The sequence below is a fragment of the Diabrotica virgifera genome, chromosome 4 (genome assembly GCF_917563875.1).
Source record: "Diabrotica virgifera virgifera chromosome 4, PGI_DIABVI_V3a".
Classification (NCBI taxonomy): Eukaryota; Metazoa; Arthropoda; class Insecta; order Coleoptera; family Chrysomelidae; genus Diabrotica; species Diabrotica virgifera.
This window is the reverse complement of record NC_065446.1, coordinates 11,126,213-11,143,647: the sequence shown is the minus strand read 5'-3', so window position 1 is coordinate 11,143,647 and position 17,435 is coordinate 11,126,213. Positions and strand designations below refer to the sequence as shown.

Genomic DNA, 17,435 nt, shown 5'->3' with positions numbered 1-17,435 from the left:
CGAGCCTTTGAAAAATATTGCATTAATTCCAGTTGTCTTATAGAGGGTGTCCAGAAACTCTACCGACAAACGAAGACAGGAGATTTTTTAGATAATTTTAAGATAATTTAACCCAATTCACCTAGTCCGAAAATGCTTCCTAAGGGAGCTACAGCTCTTTGAAGATGGCGTCATGTAATTAGTTTTTCTTAAATAACTCCATAACGCTTCTACTTAGAGAAACGAAAATTGGTATGCCTATTTACTTTCCAGAAATGAATCGATTCCATTGATTGTGAATTTGTAGTACCGGTCATAGGCGTCCGTTTTGGGTAGGGCAACGGTTATTTTATCGCATAACTTTTTTGTCTTTAACTTTTAAGTCTTTTTGATACTGGATTATTAAATTGTGAGGTATTCTAGTACTAAAAGGTACTCTTGCTTTAAGTCGGTAGGACACACCGTTTTCTATAAAAACCGATTTGAAAGTTTTTCGTTTTTGAAATTTGAAAAAAATTGAAAAAATTTTTCAAAAAGAAGACGATGTATTTTACTAACTTAAAGCAAGAGTAACTTTTAGTACTCGAATACCTCATAATTTAATAATCTAGTGTAAAAAATGCTTAAAAATTAAGGACAAAAAGTTACGCTATAAAATAACTGTTGACCTACCCAAAACGGACGCCTATGACCGGTACTAGAAATTCGCAATTAATGAAATCGATTCATCTCTTGAATATAAATAAATGTACCAGTTTTCGTCTTTCTAAATAGGTTTTTTTTGAAATTTTTTTTTGAAATTCAAAGAACGAAAAATTTTCAAATCGATTTTTCTAGAAAACGGTGTGTCCTACCGGCCTAAAACAAGAGTACCTTTTAGCACTAGAATACCTCACAATTTAATAATACAGTGTCAAAAATGCTTAAGAATTAAAGACAAAAAAGTTATGCGATAAAATAACCGTTGTCCTGCCCAAAACGGACGCCTGTGATCGGTACTAAAAATTCGCAATGGATGGAATAGATTTATCTCTGGAAGATAAATAAACGTACCGATTTTTGTTTTTCTATATAGAAGCGTTCTGGAGGTATTTAAGAAAAACTCATTACAAGACGCCATCTTCAAAGAGCTCTAGCTCCCTTAGGAAGCATTTTCGGACTAAGTGAATAGGGTTAAATTGTCTTAGAATTATCAGAAGAATCTTCTGTCTTCGTTTGTCGGTAGAGTTTCTGGACACCCTGTATATACACATCCTGTATTTCAAAACGGTTAAAATTAAGAGGTACAATTGAGCCATGAATAGGCATTATTCGGCGGATAATATAAACACAGCATTTTACAAAAAATACGACTCAGCAATAGGGAACTTGCATAAAATTTTAAATTCGAAAAAAATGTTATAAATCACAACAGAACATAATTTAGAACCTGTATCAAAGATAAAAAAGTTTTGTTTGTTTTTCGTTTGGCCCCTAAAGACGACTAAAAATTCAACTTAGACCAGCCACCCCAAAACGCGTCGGCAAATATCGTGGTAATGAAAATGGTTAAAAAAAATTGAAACCAGCTGTTCGGGAAGTATGTTTACAATGAGTATAGTAATTGAATTATTACAGAATATTCCAGTGAATCGAAAGAAAAGAAAACGTCGTAGATGTTGGGGCAGGTCCTGAATATTTCGCAGAAATATATGGGGTGCTAGTGCAACTACGTATATGAAGACAAATTCAAGAGATTCTGCAAAAAATTGCTCCAAACTTGCTCTCAAAACTTGCCACATTGAACAAATCACGAAAATGGATGTTCTCGCGCTTCAGTTTCTATTCATTATGCGACCATGATCAGTCAATAATGATAATAAGTAGAACTGGCTTTCACTTTAACTGAAAGTATGAATGTACTGATCATTTAAAATGAAAAGGTGTTTTCATGTTCATTATTTGTTCAGGATCACTGAATCAGTTAGACTGCGTCAGCGAAACTGACAAGTTAGAACCCGCCTTTACAGCCTTTGTTGTTTAATGATGTGTGCATAATACTACATATAGTATTTTTACTACAAAAGCGATATTACGTAGGTCAAAATTTTTGACGTAAGGGCACTGTCAAAACATTAGAATGTAACTTTTTATCATGGCCACGTTTATGTCATTGCTTGTCAGAGATATTTTTCTTTGTTTTTGTTTACTATAAAAATAATATCTATAATTATTTATTCTAATTAATGATGTCAATTGGTTTTCATTACTTGCCGAAATATATTAATTAGAATATCATCATAGTGTAGGTATAATCATTAAAATAGATTATTTCACAGCTCAGTATAATTGACCGCAACCAGCAACACTGAACTGTCATTTGCGTTTATGAGCAGCGTACGTACGACTGTCTAAAATATTTAACTAAAATTATTATTTTTTGGAATATTGAACTTAAATAATTGTTTTAGAAAATTTATATTATTGATAATTCGCGATTACGTTTTTCTTATTAAAATACCATGTGGACGCTTATACAAAATCGGGCAGTTCCGTGTTGGTGTCGTATTTTAGCTGTGCTACACAAATTTCAATTCTAGAATTGATGTTATGGAATATCATTATTTTCTTTAACATTAACAAATATTTTTGGCATATGATTAATATATTTCGGCAATTGATGAAATCCGATTGACATCATTAATTAGAATAAAGAATTATTCTTGTTCTCATGATCATTTTTCAGTGCGTCACAGTTTTTCGATTTCTCTCTAATGCATTAAGTTATATGAGACGGAAAAAGCGGTAGCTCCGTGATTAAACACAAAAATAATGCAGCATTACAATGGTTATATACATAAGATGTCTATTCCTAACCTACGTTTGATTCGTTGATATTTAGAATGCGCGTTTTTTCTAGCCAATCAAATACACGTATTACGAACATTTGACGAAAACTTCGTTCATTTTGGCCATTTTTTAGAAGTGTCAAAGAGTCAAGTGACGGTTATTATTCAGGTCAGTATTTTGTGTACCTGTCATTTTGAAATTTCGAATTCGACTTCCCTTGTGTTTCACAACGTTTTTGTGCATTTTTTTGTGTTTTAGTTTAGAATTTAGTTCGTTAAAAGTTAGTCATTGGCGTGAGGAGGCTAGAGACATTCAAGATGTACCGAAGAGTGCTAAATATCTCATGAGTAGATAGAATAGCCAACGTGGAGGTAATGAGACTTACGCATAAGGAACGAGAAAAACTAACAAATAAGAAGAAAACTGAGATATATGGGACATGTGATGAGAGATGTATATCTAATACTCCAGGTCATTATGCAAGAAAAAGATCTATAGTAAGGAGACGTAACTCATGGCTGAAGAACCTTAGGAACTGGTTTGGATGTAATAACAATGAATTATTTAGAGCCGCGGTTTCAGAAATAAAGATCGCTCTGATGACTGCCAACTTTTGAAGCGAAGACAGCACCTAGAGAAGGAGATAAAAACACAAGTAATGGATAGTTTTGTGTCATTTTTTAATGTTTCCATATTTATAAATTTAATTAACAATATTGTTTACTTTTTAATTTTATTCCCCTTTATAAAAAATACCTACATGTTAACATATTGTGTAAAAATCAAATATACTAAATTACTAATTAGTTTAATTCCACCAGCTTTTCACCTATGGCTAAGTACGATTCTAGCATCTGTCAGATTCGTCAATAATTACATGAAATAAGTCTCGACACACCCAATACAGTATATGACGTCATAATTAATAACGCACTGAAAAATGATCATGAGAACAAGAATAGATATTATTTTTATAGTAAACAAAAACAAAGAAAAACATCTGACAAGTAATGACATAAACGTGGCCATGATGAAAAGTCACAATCTAATGTTTTGACAGTGCTTTTACGTCAGAAATTTGGACCTACGTAATATCGCTTTTGTAGTAAAAATACTATACGTAAATATATCTAATCAAAAACTATTTCAGTTTTCAGTTCAAAAGCTATACGCTCTGAGCTTCGCTGGTGGCGCTCCTGGCGGATTACTAATTCAACTTTCACTGGTAATTTTTAAATTTATTATTTAATTGTAATCGCTTAATATTTACAACGCAAAAAATTAATTAAATTGTAATCGATTTTGCTAATCATTTTGACGTTCTATTGATAAAATATGAATTTCTTACTTCGGATACTTTCACAATTATCGTGTAGATGGCGCTAAGAATAATTTATAATTACATATTACGGAACATTAAAAAAACTTAAATTCAGTATTTAAATCGTAAGTATATTTAAGGTAAAAATATATACCACAGCTTTGACCAACTAATATTTTTTATAATTAATGTTTTTACTTTTAATTTTAAATGAATCACTTTGACATTTATGTCAAATTTCCGGTAAACGTTTACAGACTTGCCACTACTGGCGCTCACGAATTTGTAAATATCCCCTCTCTAGCGTATACGCTGTGAGCTCGTATGAGCTCGTGTGAGCGCCAGTAGTGACAAGTCTGTAAACCTTTACCGGAAATTTGACATAAATGTCAAAGTGATTAATTTAAAATTAAAATTAAAAACATTAATTATAAAAAATATTAGTTGGTCAAAGCTGTGGTATATATTTTTACCTTAAATATACTTACGTTTTAAATACTGAATTTAAGTTTTTTTAATGTTCTATTAACTATCCGAAGTAAGAAATTCATATTTTGTCAATAGAACGTCAAAATGATTAGCAAAATCTTTAAAAAATCGATTACAATTTAATTACTTTTTGCGTTGTAAATATTAAGCGATAACAATTAAATAATAAATTTAAAAATTACCGGTGAAAGTTGAATTAGTAGTCCGCTAGGAGCGACACCAGCGAACCTCAGAGCGTATATGTCTAAATTACAAAACTGTATATTTAGTTATATGAGGTAATAAAACCTTAATAGCATTTTTGTTACTTTACAAGCATTTCAAAATATTATAATAATTTACATGTAGGACAAATACACAATACAATTCGTTTATTTTGCAAATCAGTAAATCCATCAAAAAAATCAGTTGTTAATGAGCGCAATGTTAATAAATTTTTAAAAAATAAAGATAAATGTAATAAATACCTATCTAAAATAAAATAATACCTATCTAAAATAAAATAATACCTATTTCATTAAGAATATTTTACAAATAAAAAAATCTATATTTTTAGAACTACATATACAGAGAGGGGCAAAATTATGGAATAAATCCAGTTTTTCGAGAATAGGAGATTTTGAAGAGAAATCCCGAAACAGGTCGATTTTTAAATTATGAGTTTTTGGCATATTATGTATATCATACTAGTGAGGTCGTACATCTGGACGTGATGACGTAATTGATAACTTTTTTAAATAAGAATAGGGGTCGTGTGGTAGCTCGCTTGAAAAAGTTATTCAATTTTTTTCAGTAATATAAACCTAACCATAATCATTTATACAGGGTAGCCAAAAAAATAATTTTTAAATCAAATTAATGCACACAAAAAGTAGAATGTATGTAATTTATTTAATTCAAAATAGATTTTACTGCTGTAAGAAAAAAGAAAAAAATATTTATATGACAAATAAACATTGCTTTTCGCTTAAATTAAATGTTAAAACTGCCACCCACTTGTCTCTTGGCAGTTTGAACATCTAATTTAAGCGAAAAGCAATCTTTATTTGTCATATAAATATTTTTTTCTGTTTTCTGACAGCAGTAAAATGTATTTTGATTTAAATAAATTACATACACTCTTCTTTTTGTGTTTAATTTAATTTAATTTAATTTAATTTAAAAAAAATTTTTGCTAACCTATATAAATAATTATATTATGGTAATGTTTATATAACTGAAAAGAGAATTGAATAACCTTTAAAACGAACTATCACACGACCCCCATTCTCATTTAAAAAAATTTATCGGTTACTTTATCACGCCCAGATGGATGGCGGATGCCCAGATACTATTTGTTTTCGTTATTTAAAATATATCTGATGTTAGTGTTCCTGTACCAATGGAAGTGATTGTCGAGGTAATTTATGTAAAAAAAAATAAATAAATAAAAAGTAGGTGACAAAAAAGAAAAAAAAACTGATTTACCTTTCCACCCTTTCGGTGTATTTTATCTTGACAAATCGTCAAGGGGAACAACAAACGGAGTCCTGAGATATTCAAGGTTTTACACATCTATTGCAGAGGAAAAACCAACATAGTCAATTCGAAACATGGGAATAACCACACAGTCCATAAAATTCGTTATTACTCTTACTAGGGATGGGAAAACCTACCGGTTATAACCTAAAACCGGTTTTTTTACTTCGCATTAACCGGTTTTGCCGGTTGTTCTTTTGTCACGGTTATAACCGGTTTTTTCTTTTTAATGTAATAACCGATGAAAAACCCGATAAGTTACCTTAGATAATAAAACCTTAGTAGTTACCGGATATTAAACAAATAATGAATTTCGAGAAAAAATACTGTTTGTTTAAATTCATCAATAATTTTTGATTTGTTTAATGTTTATATTCGTTAATGACTCTCAGGCTCACTGAAATATGTTTAAGAAATGTGATAAGCTGAACTAGCTATTTTGATGAACTTGAGAATAAGCAAGTCACGTTTTCTGAATTAGGAATCCTATTAAAAACAGGTATTAAAAGATATTAGTATCAATATCAACCAGCTGTGTGCTGTGCAGAATGTGCAGTCATAGTTGTATGATTTATAATAAATGCGATACCTACACAGAGAGGTCTGTGGAACCACTTAAACAAATTTTAAAAATAAAATAGTTTTTTGCATCGTATAAAATGTTATTTTTTTTTTTTTCGGATATACAACAAATTTGCAAATTATTTAGGACAATAATACATCCAGTTCAGAATTTTAACAATGATTTATTATTTGCTTTTACGAGTTTTACTATTTTTGATGTTACCTTTTTTGTTTTTACAATGCATATACATATATACACATTAGAGTCTTATTTACTTCATTATTAAGTTTATAGTCTTCTTAAGCCGGATCCACATCAATAAAAATTTACGCTGTACGTTGTAGTTGACACAAATTTGCTTGTGTGCGTTGAACTTTTTGTTGACGTGAACTGTGCGCCGCATGAATTTAGTGGACTTAGTGTTATTGTGGACTTGACTATCCACTTGTCGCTAAGTGGATTCGGCGGTACAACACACAAAATAAATATTTACGTCGTAAAAATACTTGACCACATTTAAATTTTTACCACAAATATTTTTTCTACACACCACATACACAAATTTTTATTGATTTGGATCCGCCTTTAAATAAGTACCTAATTTCACTACTTTTGTATTTTTCAATTATCTGGTATTATTTGGACCCGAAACTTTCATTAAGTTGGTTTATTATTATAAAGGGTGTAACAGAAAGGCATGACATAAATTAAATCACATATTCTGGGACCAAAAATAGATCGATTTAATCTAATTTACTTTAGTACAAAAAAAGTTACAGCTCTTTGAAGTTACCAAATGAAAATTGATTTTTTCCAATATATCGAAAACTATGAGATTTTATATTGAAAATAGACATTATGGAGTATCACAAACTAAAGTGCAATGTAAATGTGGCGTTGTAACTTATTGGGTTAATTATACTTATAATATTGATTCAAAAAGCCTAAACCAGTTTTTTTGGTCGGTTATAATTGCCAAGTTAAACCGTAAGTTAAAAAACCGGTTTAACCGAAAACCAGTATTTTGTCAACAACCGCCATCACTAACTCTTACTCAGATCATCTCTGCTGTATTTATTAATTGTTGTTTCGAGACGTTTAGTCATGTAAGTTTATTAAGGAGTTTTCAGTATTCTTCATTTTTTATAGTCTTTTTAGTATGGTACATTTTTGTCCTAAAAATATTTTTTTCCTATTTGGCAACTGAAACAGTTAATGTTCTTTGAAACAAGATGTAAAATCGTGGATTACAAGGAAACATATAACGCATCTTTGACGTCGTCCTTAGTAAAAGGTCAATTAAAGAACCAGAAGGAAAATCAAAGGTACCGGATCTTCAAGAACTTAATCAGCTCTACCAAACGCTTATATACCTTTGCCCAAAAGAAATGTATGCTGATCTAAACGTTCTAATGAAATTCTGTGAAGAAGAGGGATCTAAAGAGCATTACAGCCAAATTCTATCTGCTAATCAGCCTTAGTTACCATAACTCCGAAAAATGCCGTTAAGAGTAGAACTTTCAATGAACGCCGCGAAAAATATTATTTTCGATTATATATTATGATTGTGAAAATTATAATCCCTAATAAAGTGTTAGCGAAAAAATTTATTTTTTGAGGAGTATCGGCAAACACATCATTTCTCTTTGTGGGTCCACGAAAATTATAATTAGTAAAAATTTCTCAGAAATAATTGTTTTCGTCGGCAGAAACAGAAAGGGAAATGATTGTTTTCGTCGGCATCTATTATGAACTAAATATTTTCATTATAAATATTTTGGGAATTATAATCTTTTCGGACACGCATATAAAAAAATTGTAATCGCCAATACTTATCAAAGAGTTATTATTTTCACTGGAAATGTATTAGGAATCACATTAATCATAGTTACTAGCGATAAACCCCATACCATGATCTTCCTGACGATCAAAGTGAGTTTTAAAAATCAGATTAACTTTAGTCAATAATTTGTAGCTTGGTTTGTTCTTTCAATATGATTTAGAAATGCATAACGAAATAAAGAATATAATAAAAATAAACATTTTTTAACCTGTTTAGAGGAAGAAGCACGCGGTCCATATTTTGTTTAAATAAAAAATAGCTAACTACGAAATAAAAACACAATCCTAACATTATTCAAGTTATTAAGAAAAAGTTCATATCAATATGAGAATACTATGAAGATGATTTACAACGTATGCTGCACGAATTTAACATAACCGCCAGAAAATACAATATGTTAATTCCCCCAAAAAGACCAAATGCATGGTTATAAAAGCAAATCCAATAATATGTAAATTGGAGCTGAAGGGTCAGATAATGGAACAAGTGATGGAGTTTGAATACCTATGCATCACATTATCTATAGTGTGATGCCTAGGTATTCAAACTAGCTACGGAAGGCTCGAAAGAGAAGTGCAAGATCAAGTGAATAGAGCAAACAGAGCCGCAGGTTGCCTGAATGACACAATATGGAGAAATAAAAATATTGGAAAAGAAATAAAAGGCAGAAGTTACAAAACAGTCATCAGACCAATAATGGCATACGCGGCAGAAACAGGACCCAACACAGAGAGATCAAAAAGATTGCTCGAAACAGCGGAGATGAAAGCCCTTTGAAAAATCGATGGTAAGACCCTATGGGACAGGGCTAGAAGTACGACGAAAATGCAAGGTGGGGAGCATTAATAACTAGGTAATAAACAGAAGAATAGGATGGAATGACCACATAAGACGAATGACAAGAAATAGAGTAGTAAGTACAGCGAGAGACGGTTCCCCAATAGGATGACGATCAGTGTTAAGACCACGAACACGATGGAACGACAACTTACTAGAGGCACATTGAAAAGACAGACAGAGTCATGTCTAAACAAAAAGAAGAAGAAGAAGAAGAAGAAGAAGAAGAATGTGAAAATATTTAGCTAAAAAGTTAAAAAACATAGGATTTTTATGGTTTCAAGTTTTGTTTTCTTTCTCCTGAAAAATATAGTTTTCGTACTTGGTTGCCTTTTCCTCTCTACCCTTCAAATAAATGCTTGTTTCAATGAAAATTTCGAAATCATCAAGCCGACCCTGTCAAATAAAACTGTTATACATACATATTTATTTACTTGTATTGGTGCTGATTAGCTTTTTTAAATTTTAGTGAAATAGCACAATTTATTGTTTAAATTAATATTATTGCAAATTAAAAGTTGATACATAGGTGCCTCGTTCGATTTAAAATGGATATAATTTACGAAAAGATCGATAACAAAATAAATATAAAGAATTTTACTCAAACCTTTAAAAATCGAGAAGTTAACTGGAGGATTTATGTATCTACTTTGACAGGTAAGAAATAATATTTTTAGCTTTATATAGAGAGAAAGGAAATTTGAAAATTAATTTATTAGAAAAATTTATGTGTCATCATTATTCTCTTTACCTTATCCCTATGCAGGGTCTCCTTTCCTAATTGCATTTCTCCATAAGTTTCTATCTTGGGTCATATCTATTGATCCCCTTTACATTCAAGTCATGCCTAAGCGTCTCCCCAGGTCTTCTTTGGTCTTCCTCCCCTGCTCCTTCCAGGAATCTGCACTTCAGCAAGTCTTTGTATTGGGTGATTAACGTCTCTACGTTAAAAATTACCAAACTATCTTAACTTCTCTCATTTTGGCACCAATGGGTGCCACACCTAGACTTCCCCTAATATACTCATTTTAATTTTGTCCTTTTTTGTAACTTCTCCCATCCAGCTAAGCATTCTCATTTCCGCCACATGCATCCGTTGTTCCTCTTTCTTTTTAACTGTCCAATATTCATTTCCGTACATTATAGCCGATCATATGGCTGTTCTGTAGAATTTTCCCTTCGGTTTCATTAGAATTTTCCATCACACAACACACCACTCGCTTTCATCCATCCAGCCCGACTGCATACATCTCCATCTATTTCTCCATTACTCTGTAATACCTCTCCCACACCTGTTCTAACACTAGTCGTTACTGCCTCATACATATCTTTCACAATTTTTACATATTCACCAGGGACTCCTTTCTTATTGGGTGCTCACCACGGAATCTTTCGAGAAACTCTATCATATGCTCTCTCGAGATCAATGAGTACCATATGAGCGTTTGATTCTGTATTCCGGTATTTTTCCATCAATTGGAATTGGATTATCGGATATTTCGTTTTCCTCATGCACGTATCCGTCTATCAATTACTCTCTCCAATATTTTCATGGTATGAATAAGTAGTTTTTTAACTCCTTTAGTTTATACATTGTTGTATATCTCCCTTGTTTTTGTAGACAGGTACTAATATACTGATTCTCCATTCGTCTGGCATTTGTCCAACTTCCATAATTCTATTAAAAACTGTGTAGATGCAAAATTCACATTCTCCAAATTTTCATATTTTCAGTTATGTATATCAATGAATTCGTCTTTTCAAGGCGAATCGAACCGTGATAATATTTTGAACCAAAACTCACATTTTAATATCAAAAATCCATACTGAAAAAGAAAGTTCTGAAACATAAGTCACATTATCCAACACATGATTTGCAGCAAAATTAACATTCTCCAATTCGCCCAATCAAAGTGCGTAGGGCGCATCACGTGATTGTCGTCACTCTGTTGATGTTTTGTCAACGGTTTTTTGAACCTCACCTCACTTGTTGCATTTACAGGTGCTTGTTAAGGTTGATTAACGCTTTTATGATTGTGATTTAAATAATACGACTTTTATTACTACTCTGGGCTAATTAGCAAAATTCATTGAAAAGTTATTTACCAGCAATTTTATTGCTGGAATCGAATTATAAGATCCTATATATTAATCATATAGGTATGCAAAGTCCGCAGATAGTGTGCTACTTCTTTTATAAACAAAATGGCGCCGACAAATCGTATTTTTTTCAATTATTACTCTATAACTCCAAAGATTTTAACATTACAACAAAAACACCCAAATAAAAATTCACCGCAATTAAATTCTGCATAGAGATGTGTTTTTCCCGATTTACTCCGACGAAAATTTTCCTCGGAAAATGCGGGTTTTCCTAACAAAAGCTCTAATTTTCAAATAAAGTTTTAGGTAAGTAATTATTAATCAATAATTAAATAACTTAGTGACATCAAAGCTTTCCTGGTACAGATTGTAATTCCAGGAGCCGGTGAAAATTAAACGAATATTTTAGCAACAATTCAATTGTTAATTAACAATTTACGATCGCAATAATAACCAAAATAATTATGATACATTGATCAAACTTATAAAGATTATAAAGATGAGATGCTTATTTAATATTTTATCGACAAAGTATAAATTTTTCGTTTTTTTGCGTAATTATTAAATTTTGAAAAAATAAATAGTTATAATACGCTGGTCTAATTAGTAAAGTATAAAGAAAGGTTATTTACCAGCAATTTCATTACTGGAATCGAATATTATGATCCTATATATTAATAATATAGGTATGCAAAGTACGCAGATAGTGTGCTACTTTTTTTATTAACAAAATGGCGCCCCCAAATCGTGTTTTTTCAATTATTGGTCTATAACTCCGAAGATTTTAACTTTACACCAAAAGCACTCAAAAAAATTCACCCCAATTTATTTCTGCATATAGGCATGTTTTTTCCGATTTGCTCTGATGAAAATTTTCCTCGGAAAATGTGAGTTTTCCTAACAAAATCTGGAATTTTCAAATAAATTTTTTGGGCAAGTAATTATTTATCAATAATTAAATAACTTGGTGAAAAAAAGCTTTCTTGGTATAGATTATAACTGAAAAAGACGGTGAAAATTAAACGAATATTTTAGCAACAATTCAATTGTAAATTAACAATTTACAGTCGCAATAAAAACAAAAATAATCATGAGACATTGATCAAACTTGAAAGACTATAAATATGTGATGCCTATTTAATATTTTGTCGACAAAATATAAATTTTTTATTTTTTTGCATAATCTTTAAATGTTTAAAAAAATAGTTATAAACAAATTAACATTTCTCAGAAATTGTTTATTATATTCTAATTTTAAAAAATACTTAAAATGCGTATTTCAAAGGTCTTGAAAATAAATGCTTCAAAAAAAATTTCCAACCATTTGCAAAAAAGTTATGAAACAGCAAAATAAATATACGATACTCCGTTGTTTATAATTTGTTTTAATTGTTTCAAAGCTTAAAAGTGAGTCTGTGGTACAATCTAATTACTCACAAAGAAAATCAAATATTAGTTCAATGGTTCTATTTTAATCAAAGATTAAAAATACTTTTTTTTAGTTTTTAGCGCGAGAGTAGGCTTGATACAAAGCCGGAGCTAAAATGTTCACCCGAAGCGACTGACACGCTTTAAACTCGCGCGGGTTGTGTATGTGAACGGGTATAATACATAATACATAGCTACGGTAGTGTATTAGTCTACTTTCGAGCGTGTAAATTACAAAAAAAATATTTACAATCTTTAATTAAAATATAACCATTAAACTAATAATCGATATTTTTGTAAGTAATTAGCTTGTACTTTAAACTCACTTTACGCTTTGAAAGAATTTAAAAAAATGATAAACAACGCAGTAATCGTATGTTTACTTTGCTGTTTTATAACTTTTTTGCAAATGGTTGTAAAAAGTTTTAAAACATTCATTTTCAAGATATTTGAAATACACATTTTAACTATTTTTTAAAATTAGAATATAATAAAAACTTTCTGATAAACGTTAATTTGTTTATAACTATTTTTTTTAACATTTAAAGATTATGCAAAAAAATAAAAAATTTATATTTTGTCGACAAAATGTTAAATAGGCTTATAAGATTTCAAAGTTTGATCAGTGTATCATAATTATTTTGGTTATTATTGCGACCGTAAATTATTAATTAACAATTGAATTGTTGCTTAAATATTCATTCAATTTTCACCAGCTTCTGGAACTATAATCCAAACCAAGAAGGTTTTTAAGTCACCAAATTATTTAATTATTGGTAGATAATTACTTATCTAAAACTTTATTTGAAAATTAAAGATTTTGTTGGGAAAACCCGGATTTTCCGAGCAAAATTTTAGTCGGAGCAGATCGGAAAAAACATATCTCTATGCAGAATTTAATTGCGGTGAATTTTTATTTGAGTGTTTTTGTTGTAAAGTTAAAATCTTCGGAGTTATAGAGCAATAATTGAAAAAAACACGATTTTCGGGCGCCATTTTGTTTATAAAAAAGTAGCACACTATCTGCGGACTTTGCATACCTATATTATAAATATATATAATCATAAGCTTCGATTCCAGCAATAAAATTGCTGGTAAATAACTTTTCCCAAAAATGGCCTATTCTCCGATATAATCAGCCCAGACTATACTAGTTAATAAACTAAATTATTGGTGCATAATGGATGAACTAGTAGAGCCCTCGACTGGTCAAGCAAGAAAAAAGAAAATAAGTCCCGAGAAGTGGAAACGAAACAAATCTGAATTAGCAAGGTTAGTTGTTAGTAGTCTACAGTCTAAAGCAAAGTTAACTAACATATCTAATTATCTACATCATAACTAACATTATCCACGAGATTTTGATGCAAAACTCACAGTTAACCACATTTTGGTACAAAACTCACATTGTTTGAATTTTAAATTAAATTTACAAAAAAATCTTCATTAAATACACCCGTAAAGTTTAGGCAAACAGTTTCTATTATAGCAAAATTATTACACAAAAAAAAATTGAAGGATTATACCATGGCCTTTAATATTAAACAGTTTTTCTCATTTTTCCGAAAGTTGAGAAACCTGGAAAATGTGAATTTTGCATCAATACCATTTATTGAACCCTCCGTTAGTCGCTAGGATAAACGGAGCATCAAGAGTCGCTACGGTGTCAGAGACCGACAATTTAAAAAAAATAGTTAATGCTATAAAATTCGTACAAATATTTTATATTGTGTATAGGAATGACTGAAAAATATTTTTGAAAATGTTTTATTGAAAAACAACAGATATAAAATGAACAACCGCTTTCATTTTCACTTCCCTCATCGTCAAAATAATTTTCATCGTCGCTAGGAACCATTTCCCATAATTCCATTCCAACGTTTTTGTTCGGCTTCAAAGGACATCTATAAATAAGACTTGACCAAAACTTACCGATCGATAAAATGCAATAGTAAGATGCTAAATCTTTACCTGAACTGCAAGTTAAGCCAATAAAGTAATAACCACACCGTTGGTCGCTACGGAGTCTTGCACCGAAAATAGCTATAAAACTCGCACAACTGTACCCAAGTAGGTAACTAACACGAGGTTAGTTGATAGGAAGAGGTACAGAAAGTGGCGATAGAAAAAAACAGTTATTTTTTAAATCCCGAATGAATAATTCTGTCCTCGGTGTGTGACACCGATAGCGACTAAAGGAGGGTTAATAAACCTGTTAGCCAACTTGTTCCTATCTTTCCTAAGGCTCCCCATACTTCCCCAGAGATATCATCCGGTCCAACTGCTTTTGCTTTCTTTGTTTTTTGAAGCTCTTGAGTCAATTCCTCGTTTGTTATTTTGGTGACCCTTGCTGTTACTGTCTCCGTTACCTCAACAGGCTTTTCGTCAAACTCAATAAACTGTTAAAGTACTTTCTCCATCACTTTTTGACGTCCTTTTCGTGCATTAGTATTTGAGAAATATTTATGTATATTCTGGAATATATTTTGCCTTACTGTCTTTCTTCTGCTTTCAACGACACACGTTCTGTAATTAATTTCTACCAGCAACATTAGCGATAATCTTAAGCTGTAGTCTCCTCCAAGTTATTAAAACCTCTCAGTTTCCCCTCAGTAAATCCCTCTCTAGTTCTTCTTCTTCTTCTTCATGTGCCTCGCCCCTTAAGGACATTGGCGACCATCATGGCCCAATTAACTCTGTCTGCGGAGGTTCTGAAGAGTCATACTGTTGTTTTTCCACTACACTGTCGTCTCTCCGATCCTCTCTTTCCTTCCACTTTCCCTTGTATATCTCATCTCATCAACTCATATTTTTGATTTCTTGGTATGTGACCAAAGTAGCTCATTTTTCTTTCTTTCATAGTGTTGAGTATTTCTGTTTTCATCTGTCTTAATATTTCCGTTTCTGTTGCGTGTTATATTCATGGTATTTTCACATTCTTCGATAACACCACATCTCAAAGCTGGCAAGTTTTTTTCAGTTGCGTTCGTAATTCAAGCAAGAGACCAATTATTGGTCTCTTATTTTTATTCAAATTTTTTATCTAAGAGAGCATTTTATTTACAATAACATAAGTCAGAAAAAAATGACCTTAGAACCATTCCTTAGGTGTCAAATGAAAGAGCATGAGCTACATTTTCAACGTGGCTTAAAAAGTGAATAAAAAATGCATTTATTAGTAGTAAATAATTATGCAAAACTATCGTCAATTTTTCTTTATAAACTTTTTGAATAACTTGTTCCAAAAAATTAACTTTTTTACCCTGTTTTAAGTGCACAACTACCAAGTAATGTTATTTAGTGGGGTAAAGCTCCGTAAATCTGTTATAGTAATGGATAGCGATAAAACTTAATAACAAAAATTGTAGCCAACTTTGAACTTCACATTACAAAATTAGTTAGAATGTTACAGGGTGTTCGATAACATCGTGACAGATCAAAGTTTTGTTTTTTTAAATGGAACACCCTGTATTTTATTTTATATCTTCGAAATCTTCTCAACTGTCCCATTACAAAAATATAATGGTTTAGGAAAGTACAGTTGCATTACCTTCTTCGTAAGCGTACTCGAGAAGTCGCTACGATGCTTTCTAGTGGTGGGTATATCATTCCATTTTCAAAGACAGAGAAGCTTTCATCAAAGCTCAGATGTACAATACGGACTACCAACCTGCGTTACCTGCAGTTTATGCATTCCCAAAACTATAATGGTTTAGTATGTTATATAGGGTATTTACAAAGTTATACCCAATTTTATATGAAAATCGTAACAAGTTTAACTCCCTGTATAAATAAAAATAAGCACAACGGCAATTGTTTATTAATGCCATATTTTTTATTTATTGTCATAATTTTCATAAATAATAATCGATATTGCTAATTTTCTTTATATTTAATACAGGGTGAGTCAAAACGCAAGTAAATTATTTGCTCAGTAATTTTAAATGAAACACCCTGTATTTTATATCACTATCGAAAAGTACCATTACCGTACTTTAATTTTTATATAACATTCCCTATGTCTAAATTTATTAGTTTTCGAGATATTTATTTTAATTTTTTAGAGCAAATTATTAATTACGGGTCTAAATCTATCCAAACTTTAGGCAAGCTATGACTGAATTGTCTAAAACTGACAATTTACCATTACTGATTATCAATCTGTAATCAAAGTTGGCTACACTTTTTGTTATTAATTTTCATTGCTCTCTATGACTATAACGGATCTACGGAGATTTACCCCACTAATTGATCACCCTGTATGGATAAATCGATGTTTTTTTTTTTTCAATTTCAAACTATTGTAAAAATGCGACTAATGCAATGATATTTTAAAGAACTTTTATAAATCGATATCTACAAATTGATTTTAACTATTTATAATGGGAAATAAGCCACAATATTATTAAAAAATGATTTCTATTAACGTTTCGACGCCCAAATCGCGTGCCGTTGTCAAAATACAAAATACTACTGATTTGGGCGTCGAAACGTTAATAAAAATCATTTTTTAATAATATTGTGGC

General features: G+C 30.9%; 2 protein-coding genes across 3 annotated transcripts in view; both read left to right on the top strand.

Annotated features, from left to right (window-relative positions):
- LOC114334942 (glucose transporter GlcP-like) overlaps positions 1-450 on the top strand; it is a 281,124-nt gene extending 280,674 nt beyond the window's left edge. The window contains exon 3 of the transcript XR_007697658.1: positions 412-450. The gene's annotated coding sequence lies outside the window, so the exon portion shown is untranslated. The remainder of the gene's footprint in view (positions 1-411) is intronic.
- The window catches only part of LOC126883457 (facilitated trehalose transporter Tret1-like), a 30,566-nt gene that overhangs the window by 1,828 nt on the left and 11,303 nt on the right, over positions 1-17,435 (top strand). The window contains exon 1 of one of the 2 annotated variants that reach the window (XM_050649017.1): positions 9,862-10,038. The exons of the other annotated variant lie outside the window; for it this stretch is intronic. Coding sequence (XP_050504974.1) covers positions 9,930-10,038 — 109 coding nt within the window. The 5' untranslated portion in view covers positions 9,862-9,929. Of the gene's footprint in view, positions 1-9,861; positions 10,039-17,435 lie in introns of those variants that run through there. 2 annotated transcript variants of the gene reach the window in all.